This window comes from Sus scrofa, chromosome 13, assembly GCF_054392235.1.
Source record: "Sus scrofa isolate SSC_HxYL_T2T_F1_AM1 chromosome 13, Sscrofa_HxYL_maternal_Yorkshire_Landrace_v2.0, whole genome shotgun sequence".
NCBI classification, from domain to species: Eukaryota; Metazoa; Chordata; class Mammalia; order Artiodactyla; family Suidae; genus Sus; species Sus scrofa.
In genome coordinates this window covers 150,375,103-150,401,525 of record NC_139395.1, presented here as the reverse complement: position 1 = coordinate 150,401,525, position 26,423 = coordinate 150,375,103, and the positions used below count along the sequence as shown (strand labels likewise).

Sequence of the window (26,423 nt, the reverse complement as noted above, 5' to 3'; positions counted from 1 at the left end):
TATGGGGGGTTGTAAACCTTTTTTTTGCTTCTAGCCTTATGGTTATCTTGTTAAGATAACCAACCTTTGGCTTAAGGCTAATTTTTATAGGTCAGACATTTACAGCCTTACCCGGGGATTCCTTTGTCCCAGACTGCAGGGTTTACTACTTATAGAATATGGCTGGGAATAGGGCCTTGTTCTTCTAGCTGAGTTGTCTTAGTCATAGAGTCAAGATGGGGGGCCTCTTCAGGCCTGTTAGCTGTAATATGGTTCTGAGGGATTCCAGAAGGTTTCTCCCTAGTAGTGGGAGTAGTAGGACACTCAGGCACAAGTAAAAAGTCACATGAGATCAAATGTGTTCAAACTGGTAAGTGAGGGGCCCAATGAAGTAATGGGTATGAAGTTTTTCCTCGATACTGGTCATTGTACAGCTTTAGAAGGAAAGAGGCCCAGTGTGAGAAATGAGTACAGAGTAAGTAGCTCCCAAATCAATTAAAAAAATTAGTTTTCTTACCTGCCATGGCAGGAACCACCAGGGGCTCTTTGATGGAGATAGTCATCTTGTGGTGGGGAGCTGCTACCCTGTGCCACCTCAGTCTAGCTTGGCCATCTCAGAAGCAGGAATCCTCCTTCCCTTTGGAACTGGGGACAATCCATTTCCAATGACCCATTTGTTTGCAAACCAGACATGGATCTGAGGGCTCTCTCTGGCACTTTTGAGCCCAGTGGCCAGTCGACTTAACATTTGAAGCATTCCCCCTTGCCGGTTTTACCTCCAGGTAGATGGTTAAGCTTCCTTGGCTCCCTTGGATCCTCAGGTTGCAAGGCATGGCTGACAGTAATGGCCATCCATTTAATGTGAGCCCTGGGCTGCCTGTTTTTACATGGGGTTCTCGCTTCCTCCTCCTTGATCTCGATTAGTAAATACCCCAAAGACTGCCTCTAGTTGTTGGGACACAGAATTTTGGGGCCTAATTGTAATTTTTGGAGTTTCTACCTAATATCAGGGATGGACTGGCTGATAAAATGTCCCAGTAGGGATTGACCCTTAGGAGTGAGGGATCAATGTTGGTAAAGTGAGCTGGCTTTTCTTTCCCTTGTGGGTTACTCCTTTAACCTTTTCATAGTTAACTGGCATGTAGATACACTTTCTTATCCCTTCTGATACACATTGGATCATATGGTTCCTGACTTCTGTTCTCTCCCAGGAATTGTAATCCCAACCCCAACAGGGCTCCTGATTTGGGGCTGCAGCTCCACCCATAACAGAATGTTAGGGTTGGTCCCTGACAAGCTGGTCACCATGCTCCTGGGCTGTTGCCTAAATTCTCTGTTTTTCCTCAGGAGTACAGCAAGTAGATAGGACTATTTGGACATCCTTCCAAGTTAAACATCAAAGGCCAGAGCTTAGGGCCTGAAACCCTTGAGCAAACTTACAAGGGTCTTCAGGAAATTGGTGCAGTCTCTGTTTGCATTGGGCTAAATCAGTTAAAGAGAAGGGCACGAGTACTCTTAACTTTCCATTTGCCATTTGCCACTTCCCTAAAAGGAAGGGCACGTTTTCCCTGATCTTGGGTGATAAGGGGTTCCACTGCAGACTAGTCTCTCCCTCCAGGGGCAGTGGAGGATATAAAGGGACATGGGGAGGCGGAGTTTGGGACTGTTCAGAGGAATCCCAAAAGGTGGGTTGCTCCACAGAAGCAGGGGAGTTCTGTTCCCCCCCCCCCTTTCCCCCAAAAGTTGGGGAGTTTAGAAGGGGATCATCTAAAATGTCGGGAATGTTTTCTGATTCCTCAGGCTTTTGATTACAGAAGCTACATAGAGTGGGGTTCAGGTAAAAGACCATGAAGACTTGAATATGGAAAACCTCAATCCATTTTTCCACCTTTGGACAATAAAGATCCAATTGCAAGATGGTACTGTTAATTTAGAGACCCATTTTCTGGCCATTTTTATCCATTTCCCAACTTATATAAAGGCCAGACAGTGTTCGAGTGGAATTTAAGTTTTTCCTTTTTTAGCCCTTCTATTTTGAAAAATTTGTAATTTTTAGGGATACACTTTAGAGGTGTTTCTTTCTTTTCTGGCTTTAAAGGGGATCCTCCCATGTTGATTAACCTGCAGTGAGCATTCCTAGAGATGACACCCCAGAGACATTTACCAGGAGGCTTTTGTCAGAAGGAGGTCAGTGTGTCCTCTGAATTCCCTTCTTTCCTAATGAGATTTTGAGCATCCTCTACTCTCCCATAGCCTAACCAAAAGTCTCTGGTCAACCCAGTTCCTTACATAAGGGGTCTCCCTGGGGGACGTTTGAACCAGTGCAGTGCCAGGACTCTCCTTGAGAGCAGTCTGTTGTCTGTAAAGCTTATGTTCCTATGCTGGGGTGTATTCCTTGAGATTAAGCATCTGTAAAGCCTAGGATATGGGCTGCTTGGAAGTGGCCAGCCCCATAAGTAGTCTGTAACAATGTATGGGCTGTCAAGACCTGGAGGGAAGGGGGTCCTAGTTGTAAAGAAGAACCCTTGGAGAAATTGGAGTTGGGCACTATGGAAGATGCCACAAGGGTCAGGGCCTAGAGATGGGAGTATTCCCACAGGGGATATTTAGACATAGAGCAAGGTGAGAGATTAAATAGCAGAAGACTCCAAAGTCCATTGTCCTGTTTGGTGACTAAATATCATTGCAGGAAATCTCAATTAATAGAGTCAAAATTTGATAGCCACTGAAACATCATCTTTTTCTCTCTAAAATTACCCTCATTTTTACCAGGTATTCGCACTTCCTAACACTGTAGGATAAACTCATTTTTACTTTCCACTTTTATGAAGAAGGATTGTTTTCAGGCAGCCACAGCTGTGACTTTCAGTCAGGGGCACTGCTCTTGGTGACCTCCCTTCCCTCACTGTGCCACTGACCATTTTGGAGAGTTACCTTATGGAAGAGTACAAGTATCACTAGAGGAAAAGAAAATGCCAAAGGGATGATAGATCTAAATGAGGCTAGAAATGAGAAGAAAAGGCACCAGAGTGTTTTCTAGGAGTGTCTTTAGTTGATTTACATTAAGTCTGATTTTAATAACTTGGCTCAATTACTTTTGTAAGTGTAATTGATCATATAAGTTCTTTTAAATTGGCTGTGTTGGAACTTTTCATAAGGAATCTCAGACTGAACTTTTTTTTATTCTTTCTTTCTTTTTAGGCCCATACCCGCAGCATATGGAAGTTTCTAGGCTAGGGGTCTAATAAGAGCTACAGCTGCTGACCTACGCCACAGCCACAGCAGCACAGGATCTGAGGTGCATCTGCAACCTATACCACAGTTCACTGCAATGCCGCCGGATCCTTAACCCACTGAGAGGGGCTAAGGATCGAATCCGCAACCTTGTGGATTCTAGTTGGGTTTGTTACCACGGAGCCACAATGGGAACTCCATCAGACTAAACTTTTTAAAAGACTGCTCGGAGCCAGGAAAGCAGTGCTGAGAGCTTATCATAGATTTTGTCTTAGAGATTTAGATGGATTTCTCCCTTTTTGAGGTCTCCCAAATTGGGAACATCTGCATTTCCAATTTTTTGAGGAATCAGATGAAGGGAAAAGATAAAGATTTTAATTTTACTTAGGAGTATAATTTACCAAAGGGCTGTAAGTTATAAATAGCTTGAGGGGAGGGGTTTTCTTTATATCTGGAAAACACAGAATAAAAGCTAAAATTAAATGAACTTTTACATTAGTATCCTATAGGTGGGTAGAAAACATATCAAGGTGAAGCACTAAACATTTTAAGTTTTTCTCTCATAAGAAGATAAAAATAGGTGAATTTAGAGCTATTTAGCAATTAATGCTCCAATATTGTATCTTATTTCAAATGGCCCGGATATTCATTGAATTCCTATCATTTAACCTAATTTAGTTTCAAGTTACCAAAATTAGGAGGGACTGCTTTAGATGGACATTTCTAAAACATAGTTATTCTTATGGAGTTTACCTAAAAGCTCCTATTTCAGTTATATTTACTTATTTATCATGTCAGCTTATTTTCCTTGTTGACAGATTTGATAACAGAAACAGTAGGCACTTAATGACTTCTAGTATCCCAAGGTACAATAAAAGTATTGTGCTTAATATTGATGACTCCAGAGACAGGTCTGTATTAGTTAAATGCACAAGCTTAAGCTACCCTTAATAACAGCTATTAATTCAGTATTGAATACTTCCCCTGTTACATGAACCTGAAAAGCGTTCTGGTTGAGTTTCTCTGACATTTCTGAGAATGTATGTAATTGATCAGTTTCCTTTAAACCAATTAAATACAGCTCACTTACATGTTATTTTTACCTAAAGACAGATTGAACCAGAGGTCTCATAGTTAACCACTTGAATTTAAAAAGTCCTCCCCCATACTCCACCCCAGTCTATGGGACTACAGATGAATCAGAGTCCCTGAGAGCCCAGGCAGAATAGTTACATTGCAAAGGCAGAGGAGGGAAAATGCAAGCTCCTCTCTCGTTTTTGTTTTTTTTTTTTCTTTCTTTCTTTTTTTGCTCTTTAAAATCCCACCAAGGAACCCAAGGCTGGAGTCTCAGGCAGCATGGGCAGTTTGTATTTCAAGGTTTAAATGCTCCAATTTCGACAAAGACTTGTAGGAGCAATTGGACAGACAAAAAAAAAAAAAAGTACAATACAACACAGATGCCAATGACAGAAGCTCAAAGACACAAACAGTTAAGTTTGCAGGTAAAGGGGATGAGTGCAGGTATGAGGATCAAGGGAGAGGTAAAGGGAGGAGGGATAGAAAAGACTGAAAATGAAGGGACAGCTGAAAATAAAGATGAGACTATCGGGACCAGCCACTACGTGATAAGAGGTTTGAACCTCTTTCACCCTCATAAATCTTCTGTCAGGGAGAGCCTGCTGAATCAGGATTTGCATGGTGTGAGGCAGGCCTCTCCCACTTCTGCTTGTCACCCATCAACGTGAGCCCTTGTGGGTCTCACAGGCTGAAAGGAGTGATGCTGTAGTTGTTCAGCATCCATTCTAGAGGTAGTAGAGGACAGAGAGAAGTAGAGAGATACCAGGAGAGGGAAGGAGACAAGGGGGAGGGGAAAGCATTGCCTGAATGAAGGTATTGAGAGCCCCAGAGCCAGGAAGGCACACTTACTAAACATTCATTCAGTGGTCCTGGAGATGCCCAGATCCTGTCCCAGCAAGGGGACAGTTGCACATCCAGTGCCACTAAATCTGTTATTGGCATGGGTTCTTGGCCTTCCTTAATAAAAATTGATAAGAGGGCAGACAAATTTAGGCAAGCCTTATTGGGTGCCCTGCTGCAGCAAGGGAACGTGAAAACGGGTTCTGTTGCTTGCTTACTCTTGGCCAGGGTGTGGGGAAGTGCAACTGGTTCCTTATATGGGGCCAGGGTAGGGGCAGATTCAGGAGTGGGGCCAGAGGGGTGGCTTAGGTGGTCTGTCTACCCCTTTGGTGGTGTTGAGTGCAGGGTCATGTGTAGTACCCGACTTTTGCTCTCTGCTCTTCAGAACTGGCAACTGGGGTTTTAGCTTTCTATCTTCTTGCGCATAATTTGTCCCAGCTACATGGTTGTTTTTAGTCCCTGGTATTTTCTTCGTATTTTGTTGCTTGAGAAAGATGTTTGTCCAGGTACAAGCATTGCAGCCTCTGCAGCAAGGGTCCCAGGTCCCAGGCTCTCTCAATCTCACTAAGAAATGCATTTCCAAAATTATCTGTTTTAGTGCTTCTATCAAAATTTGCAGATGTTTTGGAGTCCCCATTGTGGTTTAGTGGGTTAAAGACATGAAGTCTCTGTGAGGATGCAGTTTAATCTCTGGCCTCACTCTGTGGGTTAAGGATCTGGCTTTGCTGTGATGTAGGCTATAGCTCCTATTGGACCCCTGGCCCAGGAACTTCCATATGCCACAGGAGTGGTTGTTTTAAAAAAAAAAAAAAAAAAAAAAAAAAAAAAAAAAAAAAAAAAGTTTGTTTTTTTTTTTGCAGTTAATTTTATGCTTATAACAACTGTAATGATAACAGTTTTTAACATGTAGAGATTTATGATCACAGGAAATTTTTTGAATTCAGTGAATTTTATTATGTTTATAGTTGTACAGCCATCATCACAATGTAATTTTACATTTCCATCACAAACCCGCAGTCTATCTCTACTCCCCCCAACCTGTCTCCTTTGTAACCATAAGTTTTTCAAAGTCTGTGGGTCCGTTTCTGTTCTGCAGATAAGTTCATTGTACCTTTTTGTTAGATTCCACATAAAAGTGGTAGCATATGATGTTTGTGTCTCACTGTCTAATTTCACTTAGCGTGGTAATTTCTAGGTCCATCCATGTTGCTGCAAATGCCATTATTTCATTCCTTTTTATGGCTGAGTAATATTCCATTGTGTATATGTACCACATCTTCTTTATCCACTCCTCTGTTAATGGACATTAAGTTGCTTCCATGTCTTGGTTATTATATATAGTGCTGCATTGAACATTGGGGTACATGTGTCTTTTTGAGTCATGGTTTTCTCTGGATAGATGCCTAGGAATGGGATTGCTGGATCATATCTATTTTTAGTTTTTTTTGAGGAATCTCCATACTGTTTTCTATAGCAGTTGCATCAATTTACTTTCCCACCAACGGTGTAATAGGGTTATCTTTTCTCTGCACCCTCTCTAGCATTTATTGTTTGTAAACTTTTTGATGGTAGCCGTTGTGGTTGGTATAAGGTGATACCTCATAATAGTTTTGATTTTTATTTCTCTAGGAATTAGTGATGTTGAACATCTTTTCATGTGTTTTTTGGCCATCCGTTTGTCTTTGGAGAATTGTCTCTTTAGATCTTCTGCCCATTTTTGGATGGGGTTGTTTGGGGGTTTTTTGATACTGAGCTGCAGGAGATGTTTATATATTTTGGAGATTAAGCTCTTTTCAGTTGCTTCATTTGCAAATATTTTCTCTCATTCTGTGGGTTGTTTTTTTTGTTTGTTTAGGGTTTCCTTTGCTGTGCAAAACCTTTTAAGTTTAATTAGGTCCCATTTGTTTATTTTTTTCTATTGGCATTACTCTAGGAGGTAGATCTAAGAAGATAGATATTGCTGGGGTTTATGTCAGGGAGTGTTTGGCCTATGTTTTCCTCTAAGAGTTTTATAGTATCCAGTCTTATATTTAGGTCTTAATCCATTTTGAGTTTATTTTTGTGTAAGGTATTCAGGAGTGTTGTGATTTATTTTACATGTAGCTGTCCAGCTTTCCCAGCACATTTATTGAGGGGACTGTCCTTGCTCCATTGTATATTCTTGCCTCCCTTATCATAGATTGGTTGAGTGTAGGTGTGTGGATTTAATTCTGGGTTTTCTATCCTGTTCCACTGAGCTATATTTCTGTTTTTGTGCCAGTGCCATACTGTTTTGATGACTGTTGCTTTGTAGTGTAGTCTTAAGTTAGGGCGTCTAATTCATATTCTCCACCTCCATTTTTCTTTCTCAGGATTTCTTTGGCTATTCTGAGTCTTTTGTGCTTCTAAACTTTAAAATGTTTTCTTCTAGTTCTGTGCAAAATGCCATTGGTAATTTGATAGGGATTGCATTGAATCTGTAGATTGGCCTTGGGCAGTATAGTCATGTTGGCAATATTGATTCTTCTTAGATTCTTCTAATCCAAGAACATGGTATATCTTTCCATCTGTCTGTGTCATCTTTGATTTCTTTTATCAGAATCTTAAAGTTTTCAGAGTATAGGTCTTTTGTCTCTTTAGGTAGGTTCATTCCTATGTATTTTATTCTTTTTGATGTGATGGTACATGGGATTGTTTCCCTAATTTCTCTTTCTGATATTTCGTTGTTAGTATATAAAAATGCAGTCAATTTCTGTGTATTAACTTTGTATCCTGCAGCCTTACCAAATTCATTGATAAGCTCTAACCATTTTCTGTTTTCTGGTAGTGTCTTTAGGATTTTCTATTTATAGTATCACATCATCTACAAATAGTGATAGTTTTACTTCTTCCTTTCCAATTTGGATTCCTTTTATTTCTTTTTGCTGTGGCTAGGGCTTCCAAAACTCTGTTGAATAATAGTGGTGAAACAGACATCCCTTGTCTTGTTCCTGATCTTAGAAGGAATTCTTTCAACTTTTCACCATTGAGAATGATGTTAGCTGTGGGTTTGTTATATATGGCCTTTATTATGTTGAGGTAGGTTCCCTCTGTGCCCACTTTCTGGAGAGTTTATCAGAAATGCTGGTTGGATTTTGTCAGAAGCTTTTTTTGCATTTATTTAGAGGATCATATGGTTTTTATTCTTCACTTTGTCAATGTGGTCTATCACACTGATTGATTTGCAGGTATTGAAAAATCCTTGTATTCCTGGGATAAATCCCACTTGATCATGGTATACAATCCTTTTAATGTATTGCTCAATTTGGTTTGCTAGTATTTTGTTGAAGATTTTTGCATCTATGTTCATCAGTGATAGTGGCCTGTAATTTTTTTTTTTTTTTTTTTTGTGGTATCATTGTTTGGTTTTGGTAGCAAGGTGATGGTGGCCTCACAAGAATGAGTTTGATAGTATTCCTTCCTCTGTGGTTTTTTTTTTTAATTTTTATTATGATTGATTTACAATTTCTGCTGTACAGGAAATTGACAGTCATACATATATGTTTTTCTCACATTATCTTCCACCATGTTCCATCACAAGTAATTAGATACATAGTTCCCTCTGCTATATAGCAGGATCCCATTGCCCATCCACTCCAAATGAAACAGCTTCATCTACTAAACCCAGGCTCCTAATCCATCCCATTCCCTCCTCACTCTGCAATTTTTTGGAATCATTTCAAAAGATTAGGTGTTAATTCTTTACCAATTTTTTTTTTTTTTTTGTCTTTTTTTAGCTATTTCTTGGGCCACTCCCGCAGCATATGGAGGTTCCCAGGCCAGGGGTCTAATCGGAGCTGTAGCCACCGGCCTACGCCAGAGCCACAGCAACGCAGGATCCGAGCCGCATCTGCAACCTACACCACAGCTCACGGCAATGCCGGATCGTTAACCCACTGAGCAAGGGCAGGGACCGAACCCGCAACCTCATGGTTCCTAGTCGGATTCGTTAACCACTGCGCCACGACGGGAACTCCCCCAAATTTTTGATAGAATTCACCTGTGAAGCCATCTGGTCCTGGACTTTTGTCTGTTTTTTAATCACGGTTTCAATTTCATTACTTATAATTGGTCCATTCATCTTTCCTATGTCATCTTGGTTTAGTCTTGGAAGATTGTACTTCTCTAAGAATTGGTCCATTTCTTCTAGGTTGTCCGTTTTATTGGCATATAGTTACTTGTACCAGTCTCTTATGATCCTTTGTATTTCTGTGATGTCTGTTGTAACTTCTCGTTTTTCATTTCTAATTTTATTGCTTTGAGTCCTCTCTTTTTCTTGATGACTCTGGCTAAGGGTTTATCAATTTTGTTGATCTTTTCAAAGAACATGCATTTAGTTTCATTGATCTTTTCTATGGTTTTCTTCATTTCTATTTCATTGATTTCTGCTCTGATCTTTCTGATTTCTTTCCTTCTGCTAACTTTGGGTTTTGTCTATTCTTTCTGTAGTTGCTTTGGGTGTAAAGTCAGGTTGTTTATTTTAGCTTTTTCTTGTTTTCTGAGGTAGGCTTGTATTGCTATAAATTTCCATCTTAGTACTGCTTTTGCTGCATCCCACAGGTCTGGGATTGTTGTGTCTTTGTTGACATTGCTTCTAGGTTTGTTTGACTTTTGCTTTTTTAGGGCAACACCTGTGGCATGTGGAAGTTCCCAGGCTAGGGATGGAATCAGAGCTGCAGCTGCCGGCCCACACCACAACCAGAGCAATGCCAGATCTGAGTCGCATTTGCAACCTACACCACAGGTCACATATCCCACAGATCCATAACCCACTGAGCAAGGCTGGGGATCAAACCCACATCCTCGTGGATACTAGTTGGGTTCATTACTACTGAGGCATGACAGGAACTCCTCACTTCTAAGTATTTTTTAATTTCCTCTTTGATTTTTCTTCAGTGATCCATTGGTTGTTTAGTCTCCACGTGTTGGTGTTTTTTTGCAGTTTTTTCTTTGCCACCAGTTTATTTCCAAGATCTTGAATCATCTTTACTATCATTAGTATAGTCTTTTTTGTGGAGGTTGGTAATCTCCAGATTATTTGTTTTTCTGGGTTTTTTTCTTGTTCCTTTAGCTGAGTCATAATTCTCTGCCCTTTCATTTTGCATAGGTTTTTAGTGTTGTCTCCTTTTTGCAGACAATAGGGTTGTATCCTCTCGCTTCTGATGTCTGCCCCCTTTGTGGGTGGCTAAAGTTGGTATGGGGGCTTGCTACAGGCTTCCTTGTGGGAGGACTGGTGCCTGCCTACTGGTAGGTGGAGTTGATTCTCCTCCCTCTGATGGGTGGGGCTTTGTCTCTAGGTATGATTAGAGGTAGCTGTGTGCCTGAGGGGAGGAGCTGTCTTTAGGCAGCCTGTTTGCTGATGAGTGGGGCTGTGTTCCCACTAGTTTGTTGTTTGGCCTGGGGCTTCTCAACCCTGATGGGTAGAACCAGATTTTCCCAAAATGGCCATATCTAGAGAGGTACACGCTGATGTTTCTCCCCGAGACCTTTGCCTCCAATGTCCCTCCTCCACAATGAGCCACAGTCACCTGTTTTCCCAGGAGATCTTCCATGAGCTGCAGGCAGGTCTGACCCAGTCTCCTATGGAGTCTCTGCTTTGCGCTAGGACCCAGTGCACCCGAAAGCCTGTGTGTGCCTTTCAAGAGTGAAGTCTCCATTTCCCCCAGCCCCAAGGAGCACCTGGCCCTCAATGCCAAATGCTCCAGGGGCTCCTCCTCCCAATGCTAGATCCCCAGGTGTGGGAACCTGATGTGGGGCTTGGAACTCTCACTCCTGTGGGTGAGCCTCTGTGATATAGTTACTTTCCAGTCTGTGGGCCACCCACCCGGCAGGTATGGGGTTGCTTATATCATGTAATTGCCCCTTCTACCATCTCAGTGTGGCCTCCTTTTTGTCTTCTGGAGTAGGATATCTTTTTTGATAGTTTTCAGTCCATTTTGTTGAACATTGTTCAGTAGTTGATTGTAATTTTGTTGTTTTCATGAGAGGTGAGCTCCAGTGCTACTCCACCATCTTAATCCTGTCTCCACAGGAAATAATTGTTTTTCAATTTATAATTTTAAATTTTAGTTTATATACATTTTTGTTGTGGAGAAGTATCATAGAATGATCAGTGAGGAGTTCCCATTATGGCTCAGTGTTAACAAACCCAACTGGTATCCATGAGGATGTGGGTTCAATCCCTGGTCCCATTCAGTGGATTAAGGATCCCGTGTGGCTGTGGCTGTGGCATAGGGCAGCAGCTGTAGCTCTGATTTGACCCCTAGCCTGGGAGCTTCCATATCTACAGGTGTGGGCCTAAAAAGCAAAAATAAGTGGACGTTTTTCAAGCATAGGTAGATGCATTAGAATAAAAATCTTTGGAGACAATGGGATGAAAATATGAGTTCATAAAAGTAAGTTTTTCCGACTTTCATAGTTCATTTCATGGTTCGTTTTATTTATTTATTTATTTAGACTGGTTCTGTGGCATGTGGAAGTTCCTTGGCCAGGGATCAAATCCACACCACAGCAGTGACCCAAGCCACTATAGTGATAATACCAGATCTTAATCTGCTATGTCACAGGCGAACACCATGTTTTTTGTTTTTAAATGGCACATATTGAATATCAAATGGTATTTGGATCCCATTGTTGGTTTAGTTGGTTTTTAAAAAAAATTTTTTTTAGGACGACAACTATAGCATGTGGAATTCCCAGGATAGGGCTTTGAATCAGAACTGCAGCTGCTGGCCTACACCACAGTCACAGAAGTGCCAGATCTGAGCCACATCTGTGACCTGTACCACAGCTTGTGCAACACTGGGTCCTTAACCCACTGACCAAGGCCAGGGATAGAACCTGCATCCTCATGGATACTAGTTGGTTTCTTAACCTGCTGAGCCACAAGGGGAACTCCATAACAGTTCTAATATGTTAATTTTTTCAACATTCTAGAAAAATATTCATAAATTTAAAATATTCACAAATTTTAGAAATAGAGGGGCAGATAATTGTGAAGACTCTGATGTAGTTCACTGAGCAACACTTTGCTTTTCCTTCTTTTTAAAATAAGGTGGTGAGTGGCCTTCGTGGCTCAGTGGTTAATGAACCTGACTAGGATCCATGAGGATGCGGGTTCGATCCCTGGCCCTGCTCATTGGCTAAAGGATCTGGCATTGCCGTGAGCTGTGGAGTGGGTCACAGATATGGCTCGGATCTGGCGTTGCTGTGGCTGTGGTGTAGGCCGGCAGCTGTAGCTCAGATTGGACCTCTAGTCTGGAACCTCCATGTGCCATGGGTGTGGCCCTAAAAAGCAAAGCAAAAAAATAATAATAATAAAGATGGTGTTGGGTGGGAGTATGCATCCTAGCGTTAAAATCTGGTGATTTATGTGGAAAAGGATATTATCAACTAGTACTTCACACAATAGGCTCTTTATTTATGAGAACTTAAGAAAAAACATTTCAATATATATTCTTCCATTAACTTTTAAAATTGAGATAAAATTGACATTAATTTCAGATGTAAAGATAATGGCTCAATATTTGTATATATTGCATAGGAATTTTATGTTTTCAGGTCTTACATTCAAGTGTAATCCATTGAAGTTAATTTTTGTGTATGGTGTAAGATAGTGGTCCAGCTTCATTCTTTTGCATATGGCTGACCAGTTTTACCAACGCTGTTTTTTGAAGAGATTGTCCTTTCCCGTTGTGTATTCTTGGCTCCTTTGTCGTAAATAAATTGGACATAGGCTTGGCTTTGTTTTTAGGGTCTCTGTTATTTAAATGCTTGTACTGTACTATTTTGATTACTGTAGCTTTGTAATACAGTTTGAAATCAGAGAATCTGATGCCTCCAGCTTGGTTCTTTTTTCTCAAGATTGTTTTGGCTGTCTGGGGTCTTTTCTGTTTCTGTACTAATTTTAGGATCATTTTGTTCTACTTATGTGAAAAATGCCATTGGAATTTTGCTAGCGGTTGCATTGAATCTGTAGATTGCTTTGTGTAGTATGGGCATTTTAACAATCTAATTATAATCCATACAAAATATCCTTCTATCATTTTCAGGTTTTGTTTTTTTTAAATCAATGTATTACAGTTTTTAGTGTACAGGTCTTCACTTCCTTGGTTAAATTTATTTGTAGGTATTTTTGATGCAGTGTAAATGTGATTGTTAATTTCTCTTGTGCAATTTCTTGATTGAAGACTTCAGGAAAATAAAAGTAGCCAGTAATAAAAGTTTTAGACAAAGCATAAAGAATTGCTTAGGGAAACTGTAAAGCCTAGGGGCTCATCCTTAGTCTTCAAGGTCAACATCAAACCCTTTTCTAACGTATTCCGTATTCCGTTCTGCCCTCAGAGCAGCCCTGAGTCTAAGTTAAGTCTTGTGTTTTTATGTTTGTAATCTCGTATTTGTGTTGAGGGCAGTTTAACAAAAAAGCTCTTAAATTTTTCTGATCACGTTTGAGACTGTCCTCTGCTGGGTTGTTACTGCCCTTTTATACATGATTTATACACAACTTAAACTTGTAATAATAATAGTTTATATGTTTGTTTTTTTACAGGTTGCTGAAATTTTATTCCAAACTGCCCAAAATGCAGGGATCAATTTTGATACTGTGTGTGGAGTACCTTACACAGCTTTACCATTGGCTACAGTTATCTGTTCAACCAACCAAATTCCAATGCTTATTAGAAGGAAAGAAGCAAAGGATTATGGTAAAGTAAAAATAGTATAAGCATTAAGTTGTTATGTAACCTGATACTTTTAGAAGGTTTTCTTCTTGTAGGCAGTGATTTTCATACTTACCTAATATTCTTCATAAGTCCTTTGAGTTGTAATGGCCTATGGAGTTTGTTGACTGTTGTTATAAATCACCTTCCTTTCCTTAGCATCTATGGGTGAAATGCTTTATATTAATTAGGCAATGGAAAAAAAGTGCTATTTTGTGCACCAAATTTATGAAACCCCAAATTTTTATCAGCACCTCCCTCATCAGCTGAATGTTTTAAGAGTATGGCTTTTCCAGTGTATTCATTTATTTAAAAAATTATTTTTAATGGCTGCACCTGCAGCATACGGACATTCCTGGGTCATGGATTGAATCTGAGCTGCAGCTCTGACAACACTGGATTCTTAACCCACAGTGGTGGGCTGAGGGTCAAACCTGCATTCCAGTGCTCCAGAGAAGCCACCAATCCCATTCGACCACAGCAGGAACTCCTGCAGTCAGATTCTTAATCCATTGCACCACACTGGGAACTCCTGTATTTATTTTTACTTTTTAGGGCCGCACCTGCAGCATATGGAAGTTCGCAGGCTAGGGGTCAAATTGGAGCTGCAGCTGCCTGCCTATGCCACAGCTGCAGCAGAGCTGGATCCGAGCCACATTGGTGACTATGTCATAGCTCTCGGCAACGCCAGATCTTTAACTAACTGAGTGAGGCCAGGGATTGAACCCACATCCTCATGGATACTAGTCGGGTTTTTAACCTCCTGAGCCACAGCAGGAGCTCTGGGAATTCCTATATTTAAATTGCATGAATTAAAGCAATATAAATGCCACGTGAAATTCTAAATGGAGATTTTTTTTTTTTTTAATGGCTCCATAGCAGTAGGTTATCAGGTGGGTGTTTTAAACCTGTAGGCTGCTTTAAAACTAAATCAGTCTAAAAATATTGCCACTGACTTCATATTTGAGGATATAAAGGAATTAATGGGTTTTTTGGTATTGTTTTATGTTGGTTTCATAGCGTTTTGTTTTTGAAAAAGAGACCTTTTTACAGATGCATTTGAAAAATTTTTATGAAGTTGTATGTTATCTGAAATTTGCTTCTAAAAATTATAGGGGGAGAGTGGGAGTGGAGTTATAGCTGAAACAAGATTGCCCATAAGTGGTGAGGTCCTATATTTGTGGGGGTTTGTTACACTATTTTGTCTAGTTTTTACACTATGAAAAAAATCAGAAAAATATTTTTGCTGCTTAATGGCACAGTGTTTATGTATATGAATCCTTGCCATAAGGAAACTATTTCTATTTCTGTATTATATTTCTTAGAATAAGATCATTAATTTTTAACTACACCTCTAGATACTTGAAGTTCTTTGTTCTGGTCTAAGCTGATTCACTTGAACTTACCAGTTCTTCAAGGGAAGGAAAGGATTAAGGGGAAAAGAATGGGGAAGAGCAAAGAGGGGACCTGTGGAAAAGCTCAAAAAGTGGGCAAAATGCCCACTCATTCTATTTGTTTCAAAATAAGGCAAATTTGGTAGTGGAAAATAGACAAATAAGTCTCTAAATATATGAGTCTATGTAGTCTACAGCCTGCATTATTATAATTTGTAGATTATCTGAAAATAGTCTGTAGTGGGGGGGGTTGGAGTAATTATCTATTGTTATTTATATATTAAATAATTTATAAGGTTATAGTGATTGATCTAAATGGTTGTTGAATATTTTCCCTCCCGAGTTTATAATTCTCAAAAGGCCAGTTGTTTGGCTGATTTTGAATCATGAAATTGTTAATGGAAAAAGGAACCTTAAGAAACCCCGTATTTGATATTTTGATCATAAACACATTGAGTAATGTTTATTTATAGTTAAATAATTTGATAGTTTTACTATAAATATTCTGTATATGTAACTTGACAATTTTAAAATACAGAGATGCTGAACAAAACTGTAATCATGGCACATGGTCGATTCATCAGAAATCTATAGTAGTTCCAAAGTAGATGATCATACAATATGATTTAGGTGACCCACCTTTTTCATAAATACATGCCAAATTTATACTGCAAGATACACCTTGAGTCGGCTGAAATTATAACTTTTAAATGGAATCAACATAATTTTTTCTTTTCTAGGTACCAAGCGTCTTATAGAAGGGGCTGTTAATCCAGGAGAAACCTGTTTGATCATTGAAGATGTTGTTACCAGTGGATCTAGTATCTTGGAAACTGTTGAGGTTCTTCAGAAGGAGGGCTTGAAGGTCACTGATGCCATAGTGGTGCTGGACAGAGAGCAAGGAGGCAGGGACAAGTTGCAGGCACACGGGATTCGTCTCCACTCAGTGTGTACATTGTCCAACATGCTGGAGATCCTTGAGCAACAGAAGAAAATTGATGCTGAGATGGTTGAGAGAGTAAAGAGATTTATTCAGGAGAATGTTTTTGTGGTAGCTAATCATAATGGTTCCCTCCCTTCTGCAAAGAAAGCACCCAAAGAACTAAGCTTTGGTACACGTGCAGAGCTGCCTGGGATCCACCCAGTTGCTTCGAAGCTCCTCAGGCTCATGCAAAAGAAGGAGACCAATCTGTGTCTGTCTGCTGATATTTCAGAGTCCCGAGAGCTGTTGCAGCTAGCAGATGCTTTAGGACCGAGCATCTGCATGCTCAAGACTCACGTAGATATTTTGAATGATTTTACTCCCGATGTGATGAAGGAGTTAACTACTCTGGCGAAACGCCACGAGTTCTTAATATTTGAAGACCGGAAGTTTGCAGATATAGGAAACACAGTAAAAAAGCAGTATGCAGGTAAGTGTTACTCATGAACCATCAAGAATCAGAAATTCAGCTTAGACTGGCTGAAGAAAAAAAGAAAATGTATTTGTTGGCTTACATCACTGATACTCCAGCTGTAGAACAATCTGTCAAGCCTGGTTGGGTCTAGGAGCCCAAGTACTATCTTTTGAGCTTACTTTCTCTCAATGTCTCACCTGTGCTTTCTTCTCTCTTGAGTGCTTTCACAGATAGGTAGGCACAGTCCTCATGCCTGCACCCAAGCAATCATCACTCACACCTAGGGCACAGAATACCTTTATTACCTCTCCTGGGTGGTATGCCCCAGCCCTGGTGATCAGAGGCTATTAACTCCATAAACTTTTAGAACCCTGAGGTCTAGTCAGGAGTAGTTCCCCTAAAGAAAATGAGTATGCTTATGCCAGAAGAAGGGGGCTTGGGTTCTAGGCAGGCAGAAATGACAGGTGTTGGTCCTGGCAGAACACAGTGAGTTCTGAATATTTAAAAAGTGAACATTTCAGGTATAGGAAAAAAGGAAAGGTAATGTTTTTCTGCTAAAAATAAATCTTACAGTCTTACATCTGTTGATACACGTCTTTTAAAAAATTTATGTTAAATAGGAACTCAAGGTAGAACATATGTTACTTGAAAAAAATTTGCATAGAAGAATGAGTAAGGAATTAAGTTCTCATGTGAATCTATAATGTTCTTTTCACTTAACCTTACAACAGACATTTTGTGTTATTTAAAAGTTAAAAGTATCTTTTGAGGTAATTTTTTTTAAGTAATGTCTACTCAAACTATTTCTTTAGGATAGATTTGTCTGTAATTAACTTTCTTCATGTGCTTAAGATCTCAACTATTGAAAGATTTATACAAGAATTTCTACAGATTTGTATATAGTTCTTGCAGAAATCTCTCGGGTTATTGTTGTCTGCTTTTAAAATGCTTATAATTGCTTTTTGAAATTTGAGGAGTCAGAGAGACCTAAGAACAAGCAGAAGATTTGAGAGATGGTAAAATTGCTTGAGAGATTCCCTACAGGATGAAAGTTTTTCATCTTCAGAGGAATTACAGTGACCTCCACAAACACCTATCTTCATTGGAGTCCCTTTCCAATTGCATGCTCAAGACTCACGTAGATATTTTGAATGATTTTACTCCCGATGTAATGAAGGAGTTAACTACTCTGGCAAAACGCCACGAGTTCTTAATATTTGAAGACCGGAAGTTTGCAGATATAGGAAACACAGTAAAAAAGCAGTATGCAGGTAAATTTTATTGGTGGTCACAAGTGTCAGCCTGCAAGGAAAAAGTCTAATCAGTTTTGCTAGTAGACTACAGAAATTGCAAGATTTTTTTCTTCCTCATGATCTCTTTTAACTAGCTAGCAAGGTTAACAGATAAATTTTTTCACAATAGGTCATTGCTAATCACTAAAATTCTTCAAGTGTTTCACTATTTCATTAGCATGTTGCTAGGAAATTATTTTCCTCTTGTAGTTGTTTAGGTGGGTAAAAAGTTACAGGTTTTTATTTGAAAATTGACAAATGTCTTTTTTTTCCCCCTTCTTAGGTGGTGTCTTTAAAATAGCTTCCTGGGCAGATATAGTAAATGCTCATGTGGTGCCAGGCTCGGGAGTTGTGAAAGGCCTGCGAGAAGTCGGCCTGCCCCTGCACCGGGCCTGCTTGCTCATTGCAGAAATGAGTTCTGCTGGCTCCTTGGCCACTGGGAGCTACACTGAGGCAGCAGTAAGTGACAGAGGAGAAGGACTGGGATGAGAGAAGGCCAAGGCCAACACTGCATGTTATAGGGGCAGAAAATATCTTAATTTGAGGACTATGGAATCCCTGCCAAAAATAAAATCAGCTGCTGTTAGTATGGCAGTATATTCATACTAGTTAGCTAGGATTCCCTGATAATTAATATAGTATTTTCTATCTTGTAGTGGGTACCAAAGAGATTTGAATTATATACTCCAAGAGATATACAGATAGTGGGTCAGATAAACATCTCTCTGTGCTTACCTGGCCGTTAACCTATAGGAGGATTTTCCCAGACATGCGGTTGCTTGGACTCTTCCGCAGGCCCCTAGGGATGCTCATTGTCATGACAGCGGCCCACAGGAAGTGGTTTAGCTTTTGCAGTCTTTGACATTGATTGGCAGTGTATGGGAGAGCTCTTAACTAGAGTCCAGACACATGGTATCCTCCAGTAACTCCTCATTATTAAAGGTTCTTAGAAGCCCATACATGTTAATACCCAGCTCCCACCCCATACGCCAGAACAAAATGAGAGATGGATGGCTAATCATCTCGTTAAAAAGCTCCTCTTCACATTCTCCTCTGGGCAGGTTTCATAGTTGAATATTATCTGCAAAGATGGAAGGATTACCTTTACAGATACTTTAAAGACTATTTACTTTTTAAAGCAATGGGAATTTTTATTTTAATGAATTTTAATTTGTACATGGGAATTCATGTTCTCATATTATCTCAAAGACTGTGGAACGGTGAAGAACTCCCATGGCCCTAGGGCCAGGTTTCAACCCCACCCCTCTATTGACCATAATTGACCATGAATGTCTGTGATTTCCCAACTCTCATAGCAGAGGGTCCATATTTGGTATTCTGGACCTGGTTCAAGGACAATACATTGCTTGTTGCTAGGTGGTAGTACTTAGTGGCAAGAATGGAACCATCTGGGCCTCAGAAAAAATCCAAATTAGAAGGTCAGGCACCTCTTCTACAGAAACTTCTATGAATATGAGGTAACAGTGTAGTTTCATACTGTTATGAATGTATTCTAGAGTACCACTCATATCCTTTTTGGAAGTAGGTGAGTCCCCAAGCATTATTATAAATAAGTAACCATGCAGCATCTCAGTTTTAGATGCACATTGTATAGGATTTTTAGTGTTTTTTAGTGTATGGTTTTGGGAAAGGGGGAAAAGGAGTTATTTCAGGGCCTTAATGGAACAAGTATATAGATTCATATCTAAGATTGCCAGTTTTAGGTATGAGTTTAATGTGAAATGAAAAAAGGCATCTATAAAATAGCAAAGTTTCTTTATGTGATTAACTCCTGATTAACTCCTTTCATATAATCTATGTTATATTCCATTTAGGTGAGAATGGCTGAGGAGCATTCTGAATTTGTGGTTGGTTTTATTTCTGGCTCCCGAGTAAGCATGAAACCAGAATTTCTCCACTTGACTCCAGGAGTTCAATTAGAAGCAGGAGGTAAATCTATTCATTGGTCATGGTTCTCCCAAAATACTTCTTTTTCCAAGTCTTACCAAAGTCAGCAAGGAAAAAGCAAAACCTAGATATGCAACATAGCTGCCAGTCTAATTTTAGGATGGAAATCTATAGAGTTACTTTTTGTTGAAATATGCCCAGAAACTAATAATTTTAGTTAAAAGTGTTTCCCTACTGATGTTCTGAATATACTGCCAAAAAAATGTTCTATGCTCAAGGAGGAATGTCTTAGGCTTAACAAAATCAGACATTTGTTTCTTTGTTAGACTTTTCAAAGCCTTTAAAATACTAATGTTTAATGTGGCTCTCAGTGTGGAGAGTTCTGTCATGTTCCCAAGCTTATCTGACTGCAGTTGCAGTGGCCAGAAAACAGTGTAGATTTTCTCAATGATAGTCTCTAGTCAATAAGGGAGTGATCTAGTTATTAAATGTGCTGTGATAGGATAAGATAAAGCTGCTTTGGTTTTGAATGGGGAAGAAATGATGACCTGGAAACATTGTTCCTGAATTGGTTATTGTACAAGAAACCTTGCTTATCACAGTTTTGGGAGTTTATTCTATCCCTCTTAAGAACTGTGAACATTTTGATCCTCAGCAAAAATGATTTAAGATGAAAACAACCTTGCTTCATAGAATATGGAAGATGTTTTGTATATGTGCAGTTATGTTAGGTTTCCACATCTAGAGTTACCTCGTAACAACTCTCTACTGTATTCTAGTTACACTTGGGCCATAATATGTTTAATCATTCCCTTGTTGATGCATTTGGATATTTACAAACTGATGCATTTGGATATTTACAAACTGAACAGCCTTGTGTGTATTTTTGCACATGTAGCATATTTCTGGAATACTCTACTAGGCTGGAAACTCCTTGAGGATGAGAGTTCTTTCTGAAGAATGCATAGCCTCTAGCACAGTACCCTGTGCATCACAAGGGCTCTGTAAATACTTACACAGATGTTGACAGAATGGATAATACACTGTATAGGAGCAGATGTAAGAGTTGGTATTTCTGTGAACATAGCAATTGATAGTATAGCTTTGGTAAACCTTGCTTAAAAAAAAAAAAAAACCTAAATTAAAGAATTATTGGATACTTACGAGCCTTAAAGGAACTAGTTATATAAATGATATAAGTATGGTTATATTTTTAAAAGGAAGATATTACTGTGTGGGGGGGTACTTTTCATTGAGTACTTTAAGAATATTGGAAGTTTTGGTTCCATCTCTCAAGTTTCAAGTTTTACATGCAACAGAGTAGACCCTAGCAGAATGACTCGACAACTTCATAAAAACTCTACATTTGAGCTAAACATTTTATGAGTCAGGTGGATTTGGATTCCTGGCCCTTACAGTATCCTTGGACAAGTCAGTTCCCTTCTTTTTTGGGCTCATTTTCTTGATCTATAAAATGAGGGGACTATTGAACCTCATAGGGGTTGTTGAGAGGCTTAAATGAAAATGGGTATAAACCACTTAATAACCATATTTTGGCAGAGTTAAGTACTCTTTGCCAATTATTAATGTTCATTGGAAGCCTCTACAATTTTTGATTATATAGTACAGTTTAGGATCTAGGCTTTGAAGAATTTTTAAAACATCTTGGATTTGAACGATAAGCCATTTAAGAGGCCTCCTGGAACAGTAGAATTTTAAAAGGAGGAAAAAGTGGGGTTCTGGTTCAAGACGGCAACATAGGAAGATCCTAATCTTCCCTCCTCCCACAAAGTCTACAGCTATTGTGGAGCAGTTTCCTCTGGGAAAAAAAACCTAAAGGCTGGCTGAGCACTGACTACACGTCAGGCAAATGAGAAGAAAACCATGTTGAAGTTGGTAGGAGAGGCTGGGACACAACCTCACCTAATCTCTACCCCTGCTATGGAGATGCACAGTCAGGGCGGAAGTCAAAACCCGTGGCTATAATCATTGTGCTCTCCCTTTGCCTCACTCCAGCTACCTGATATCTCCCACAAAGAAACTTACCCCCTGGCCTGGCACCCTGGTTTATGCAGCTACCCCCAGGGCTGGGTTTGGTGGCCAATAGGGCTTACACTTGCAGGTCCCGCTAAAATAACCTATGGAGAGAGTTCTTAAATAGCCACCACCCTAGGGCACAGCAAGAGCAGCAACAGAGCCAGGAGTTCAGTCTTGCTGTTAAAGACTGAGCTAGTCATCAAAGCTGCAGCCTGAGGGGCAGGCCTTTAATTAAACACACATCAAAGGGCAAACTGTTGAATCTTTTTCAGAGGGCATTGTTACTTTTTGTTGACCCTCTGCTGCACTCCAAAGTGCCAGTATCTTCTGGAAGGGAGGCCTCTCACATGTCTGTTGCCCCAGTTTTGGTGGCTGCCACCCAGGGGCAACCCCTTGATCATCTGGCTCTAATGGTTTTGGCCCGGGGGTGGGGCTGTTGCTTTCCTGGGTCCCATGGTACTGTAAAATCTGACAATTCTTGGCAGGCTCCCACCCCAGGGCACTGCACAGACAGCACAGTGAAATGCAACCCTGGTCTTTGTGTCAAAGAGGCTTATTTTATTTGCTTGTCCCGAAGCTTTAGCCTGAGGCTTCAGTTTTAGCACATACTTGGGGCCTATGGAGCTGTTCTCCAGGAACCTAAGCTGGTAGAGACTATCCTTGCCCTCTCCCTGTCTCCTTACAGCTTGCCGTCATTGCCCAGAAAAGAATTTATACCTGGTGGCCAGTGGGGTTTATGCTTGCTGTCCCCCAGGACTGTATGTATTTGCATACTTCAAAAGCTGATGCCTGAGGTTCCGAGTATAGTCACTGTGAACCTAGGAGCTGACTGAGACCCTCTCCTTTCGGACATCGACAAGTCTTGGCAAACTCCCAACTGCTGGGAGCCATTACAAATATAATAGACTACTTGAACAATTAAAAAGATTTAAGAAACAAGCAGGAACTAGGGTAGGGTTGAAAGAAAGTGCATCTCCTACATGAGGCCACTTCTTCCAAAATGGGGAGAGGGTTCTTTCATCTAATAAAACAAAATGAAGAAAGAGAGGCCTTATGTTCCAAATGGAAGAATAAGATAAAACTCTCAGGGGAAAACCTTAATGAAATGGAGATAAGTAATTTACCCAATAGAGTTCAAAGTAATGGTCATAAAGATGCTCCCTGAACTCAGCTTCAACATAGGAAATATATGTATTGAATAGAAGTCACAGAGCTGAGGAATACAGTAACTGAAGTGAAAAATACAGTAGAGGGTTTCAGTAGCCAACTAGCTGAAGCAAAGAAAGAAGCCTGAAGACAAGGCAATGGAACTTACTCAATCTGGGTAGCAAAACCAAGAAAGAATGAAAAAGGTCAAGATAGCTTAAAGGACTTATGGGACCCATCAAACAGACTGACGTACTCACTGTTGGATTCCCAAAAGGAGAGAGAAAGGGGTAGAAAACTTACTTGATGAAATGATGACTGAAAACTTCCCAACCCTGGGGAAGGAAACAGACATCCAGTTGCAGGAAACCCAGAGTGTTCCAAATGACACGAACCCAATTATAATTGAAACAGCAAAAGTTCAAGACAAGGAGAAAATCTTAAAAGTAGCAAAAGAAAAACAACTTGTTAGGTTCAAGAGAACTTCCTTGAAACTACCAGCAGATTTTTCAGCAGAAACTTTGCAAGCCAGAGAGGAGTGGCGTATGTATCCCAAGTGCTAAAAGGAAAACTTGAAAGAAAGAACTCTTGTATAGCACATTCATAATTGAAGGAAAAAATTTTCCAGATCAGCAAAAGCTTAGAGTTCATCATCACTGAACCAGCCTTACAAGAAATGTTAAAAAGGGACTTCTTTAAGCTGAAAGGAAAGGGTGCTAATTAATAAAAAGAAAACACAGGGAAGAATAAATCTCACTGAAAAGGTAAAAATAGAGTAACCACTTTAAGTAGTAAGAAGTTATTGTGGAGTTCCTGTTGTGGGCTCAGCAGGTTAACAACCAGACTAGTATCCATGACAATGCAGTTCAATGCCTGGCCTCACTCAGTGGGTTAAGGGTCTGGTGTTGCTGTAAGCTGTAGCATAGGCAACAGATGCAGCTCGGGTCTCATGTTGCTGTGGCTATGGTGTAGGCCTGCAGCTACAGCTCCAATTTGACTCCAGCCTGGGAACTTCCATATATGCAGCAAGTGCAGCCATAAAAAGAAAAAAAAAATTCAAAAGTTATTATAATAATTACAATAATTAGTTAAGGGATACACAAGACAAAAAGGTATAAAAGGTGACATCAAAAACAGAAATGTAGAGCTTTAGAATGCAGTCAAATTTAAGTTGCTATCAACTTAAAATACTGTTACAAATACACGTTGTTACATGTAAGCCAAATGGTAACCACAAAGCAAAATCCTATAATAGAGGCACAGAAGATGAAGAGAAAGAAATCAAAACATGCCACTAAAGAAAGAAAGCAAGGCACAATGGAAGGAGAAACAGACTCAATAGATGCTGAAAAAGTATTTTACAAACTTCAACATCCATTTATGATAAAGACTCAACAGGGTAGATATAGAGTGAACTTATCCCAACATAATAAAGGCCATATATGACCACAGGTAATAACATGGTACTGAAAAAGCTGAAAGCTTTTCCTCTCAGAACAAAACAATAATGCCCGCTTTTGTCACTTTTTACTCAGGTTGGTGTTGGAGATCCTAGCCAGAGCAATTAGTCAAGAAAAAGAAACAAAAAGCATTCAAACTAGAAAGGAAGTAAAACTGTCACTAGTTGCAGATGACATGCTTTTATTACATATAGGAAACCCTACAGACTAAAAAAAACCTATCAGAACTAATATACAAATTCAATTAAGTTACAGGATACAAAGTTAATATGCAGAAATCTGTAGCATTTTACGTATATTAACAATCAGAAAAAGAAATTAAGAAAATATCATTTACAGTTGAATCAAAAAGATACCTACAAATAAGCTTAACCAAGGAGGTGAAAGACCTGTGCACTGAAAACTGTAAGACCAAAGACATTTATGAACAAAATTGAAGATACAGATAAAAGGGAAGCTCTTTTGTGCTTATATATTAGAATTAATATTGTAAAAATGTCTGTTACCCAAAGCAATCTACAAATTCAGTGCAATCCCTTTCAACATTCCAATGGCATTTTTCACAGAAATAGAACACACACAATCCTAAAATTTCTTTAAAATCGCTAAAGCTGCCAAATAACCAAAGTAATCTGGAGAAAGAACAACAAAGTTGGAGAGCTCACACTCCCTGATTTCAAACTAGATTTCAAAACTACTGTAATCCAAACAGCATGGTATTTGCATTAAAAAGACACATAGATCAATGGAGCAGAATAGCCCAGAAATTAACCCACACATATATGGTCAGTTATTGACAAAAGAGCCCAAGAATATAATGGGTTAGGATCTCTTCAATAAAATAGTGTTAGGAAGACTGGTCAGCCCCATGCAAAAGAATGAAACTGAACCACTATCTTACACTGTATAAAAAAATTAATTCAAAATGGATTAAAGACTTGAACATAAGACCTGAAACCATAAAATTACTAAAATAAAACATAGATGGTAAGCTCCTTGACATAGGTCTTGGCAGTCATTTTTGAACCAGACTCCAAACAAGAAAAGCAAAAATAAAAAACTAAAAAGCTTCCACATAGCAAACGAAGCCATTAACAAAATTAAACGGCAGCTTACTGAATAGTAGAAGATATATGCAATCATATGTCTTATAAGGGGTTAGTAATCTAAAATATATAAAGAACTCATACAGCTCAATAACAAAAAAAAAAAAATCAGATTAAGAAAATGGGCAAAAGATTTTAATAGACATTTTTCCAAGTATGTACAAATGGCCAACCAGCACATGAAGAGATGCCCAACATCAGTAATCATCAGGGAAATCAAAATCAAAATCAGGAGCTCCCATCTTGGCACAGTGGAAACGAATCCAACTAGGAACCATAAATTTGTGGGTTCCATCCCTGGCCTCACTTAGTGGGTTAAGGATCTGGTGTTGCTGTGGGCTGTGGCATAGGCTGGTGGCTACAGCTCCGATTAGCCCCTAGCCTGGGAACCTCTATATGCTATGGATGCAGCCCTAAAGAGACACACACACACACACCATCAAAATCACAATGAGATACCACTTTACACCTATTAGAGTGACTACTATTAAAGATTTTCACCTATGATTGGAAACAAAATAAGGATGCCCACTATCAAAAAGAAATAGAAGAAATAACAAGTGTTGGTGAGGATGCAGAGAAAGGGAATCCTTGTGCTCCTTTGGTGAGAATAAATTGGTATAACTCCTACAGAAGATAGTAAGTTCCTCAAAAAATTAAAAATAGAATTAGCGTATGATTGAGCAATTCTACTTCTGGATATTTATTCAAAGAAAACAGAAATGCTAACTTAAAGAGGTATTTTCACCACACTGTTCATTGTAGCATTATTTACAATAACGAGATATGGAAACAATCTAAGTGTCCATTTCTAAAGG

At 39.4% G+C, this 26,423-nt stretch overlaps 1 protein-coding gene across 1 annotated transcript in view; it reads left to right on the top strand.

Annotated features, from left to right (window-relative positions):
• The window catches only part of UMPS (uridine monophosphate synthetase), a 38,799-nt gene that overhangs the window by 6,024 nt on the left and 6,352 nt on the right, over positions 1-26,423 (top strand). The window contains exons 2-5 of the mRNA XM_021071253.2: positions 13,697-13,850; positions 16,000-16,671; positions 18,232-18,407; positions 19,784-19,898. Coding sequence (XP_020926912.1) covers positions 13,697-13,850; positions 16,000-16,671; positions 18,232-18,407; positions 19,784-19,898 — 1,117 coding nt within the window. The remainder of the gene's footprint in view (positions 1-13,696; positions 13,851-15,999; positions 16,672-18,231; positions 18,408-19,783; positions 19,899-26,423) is intronic.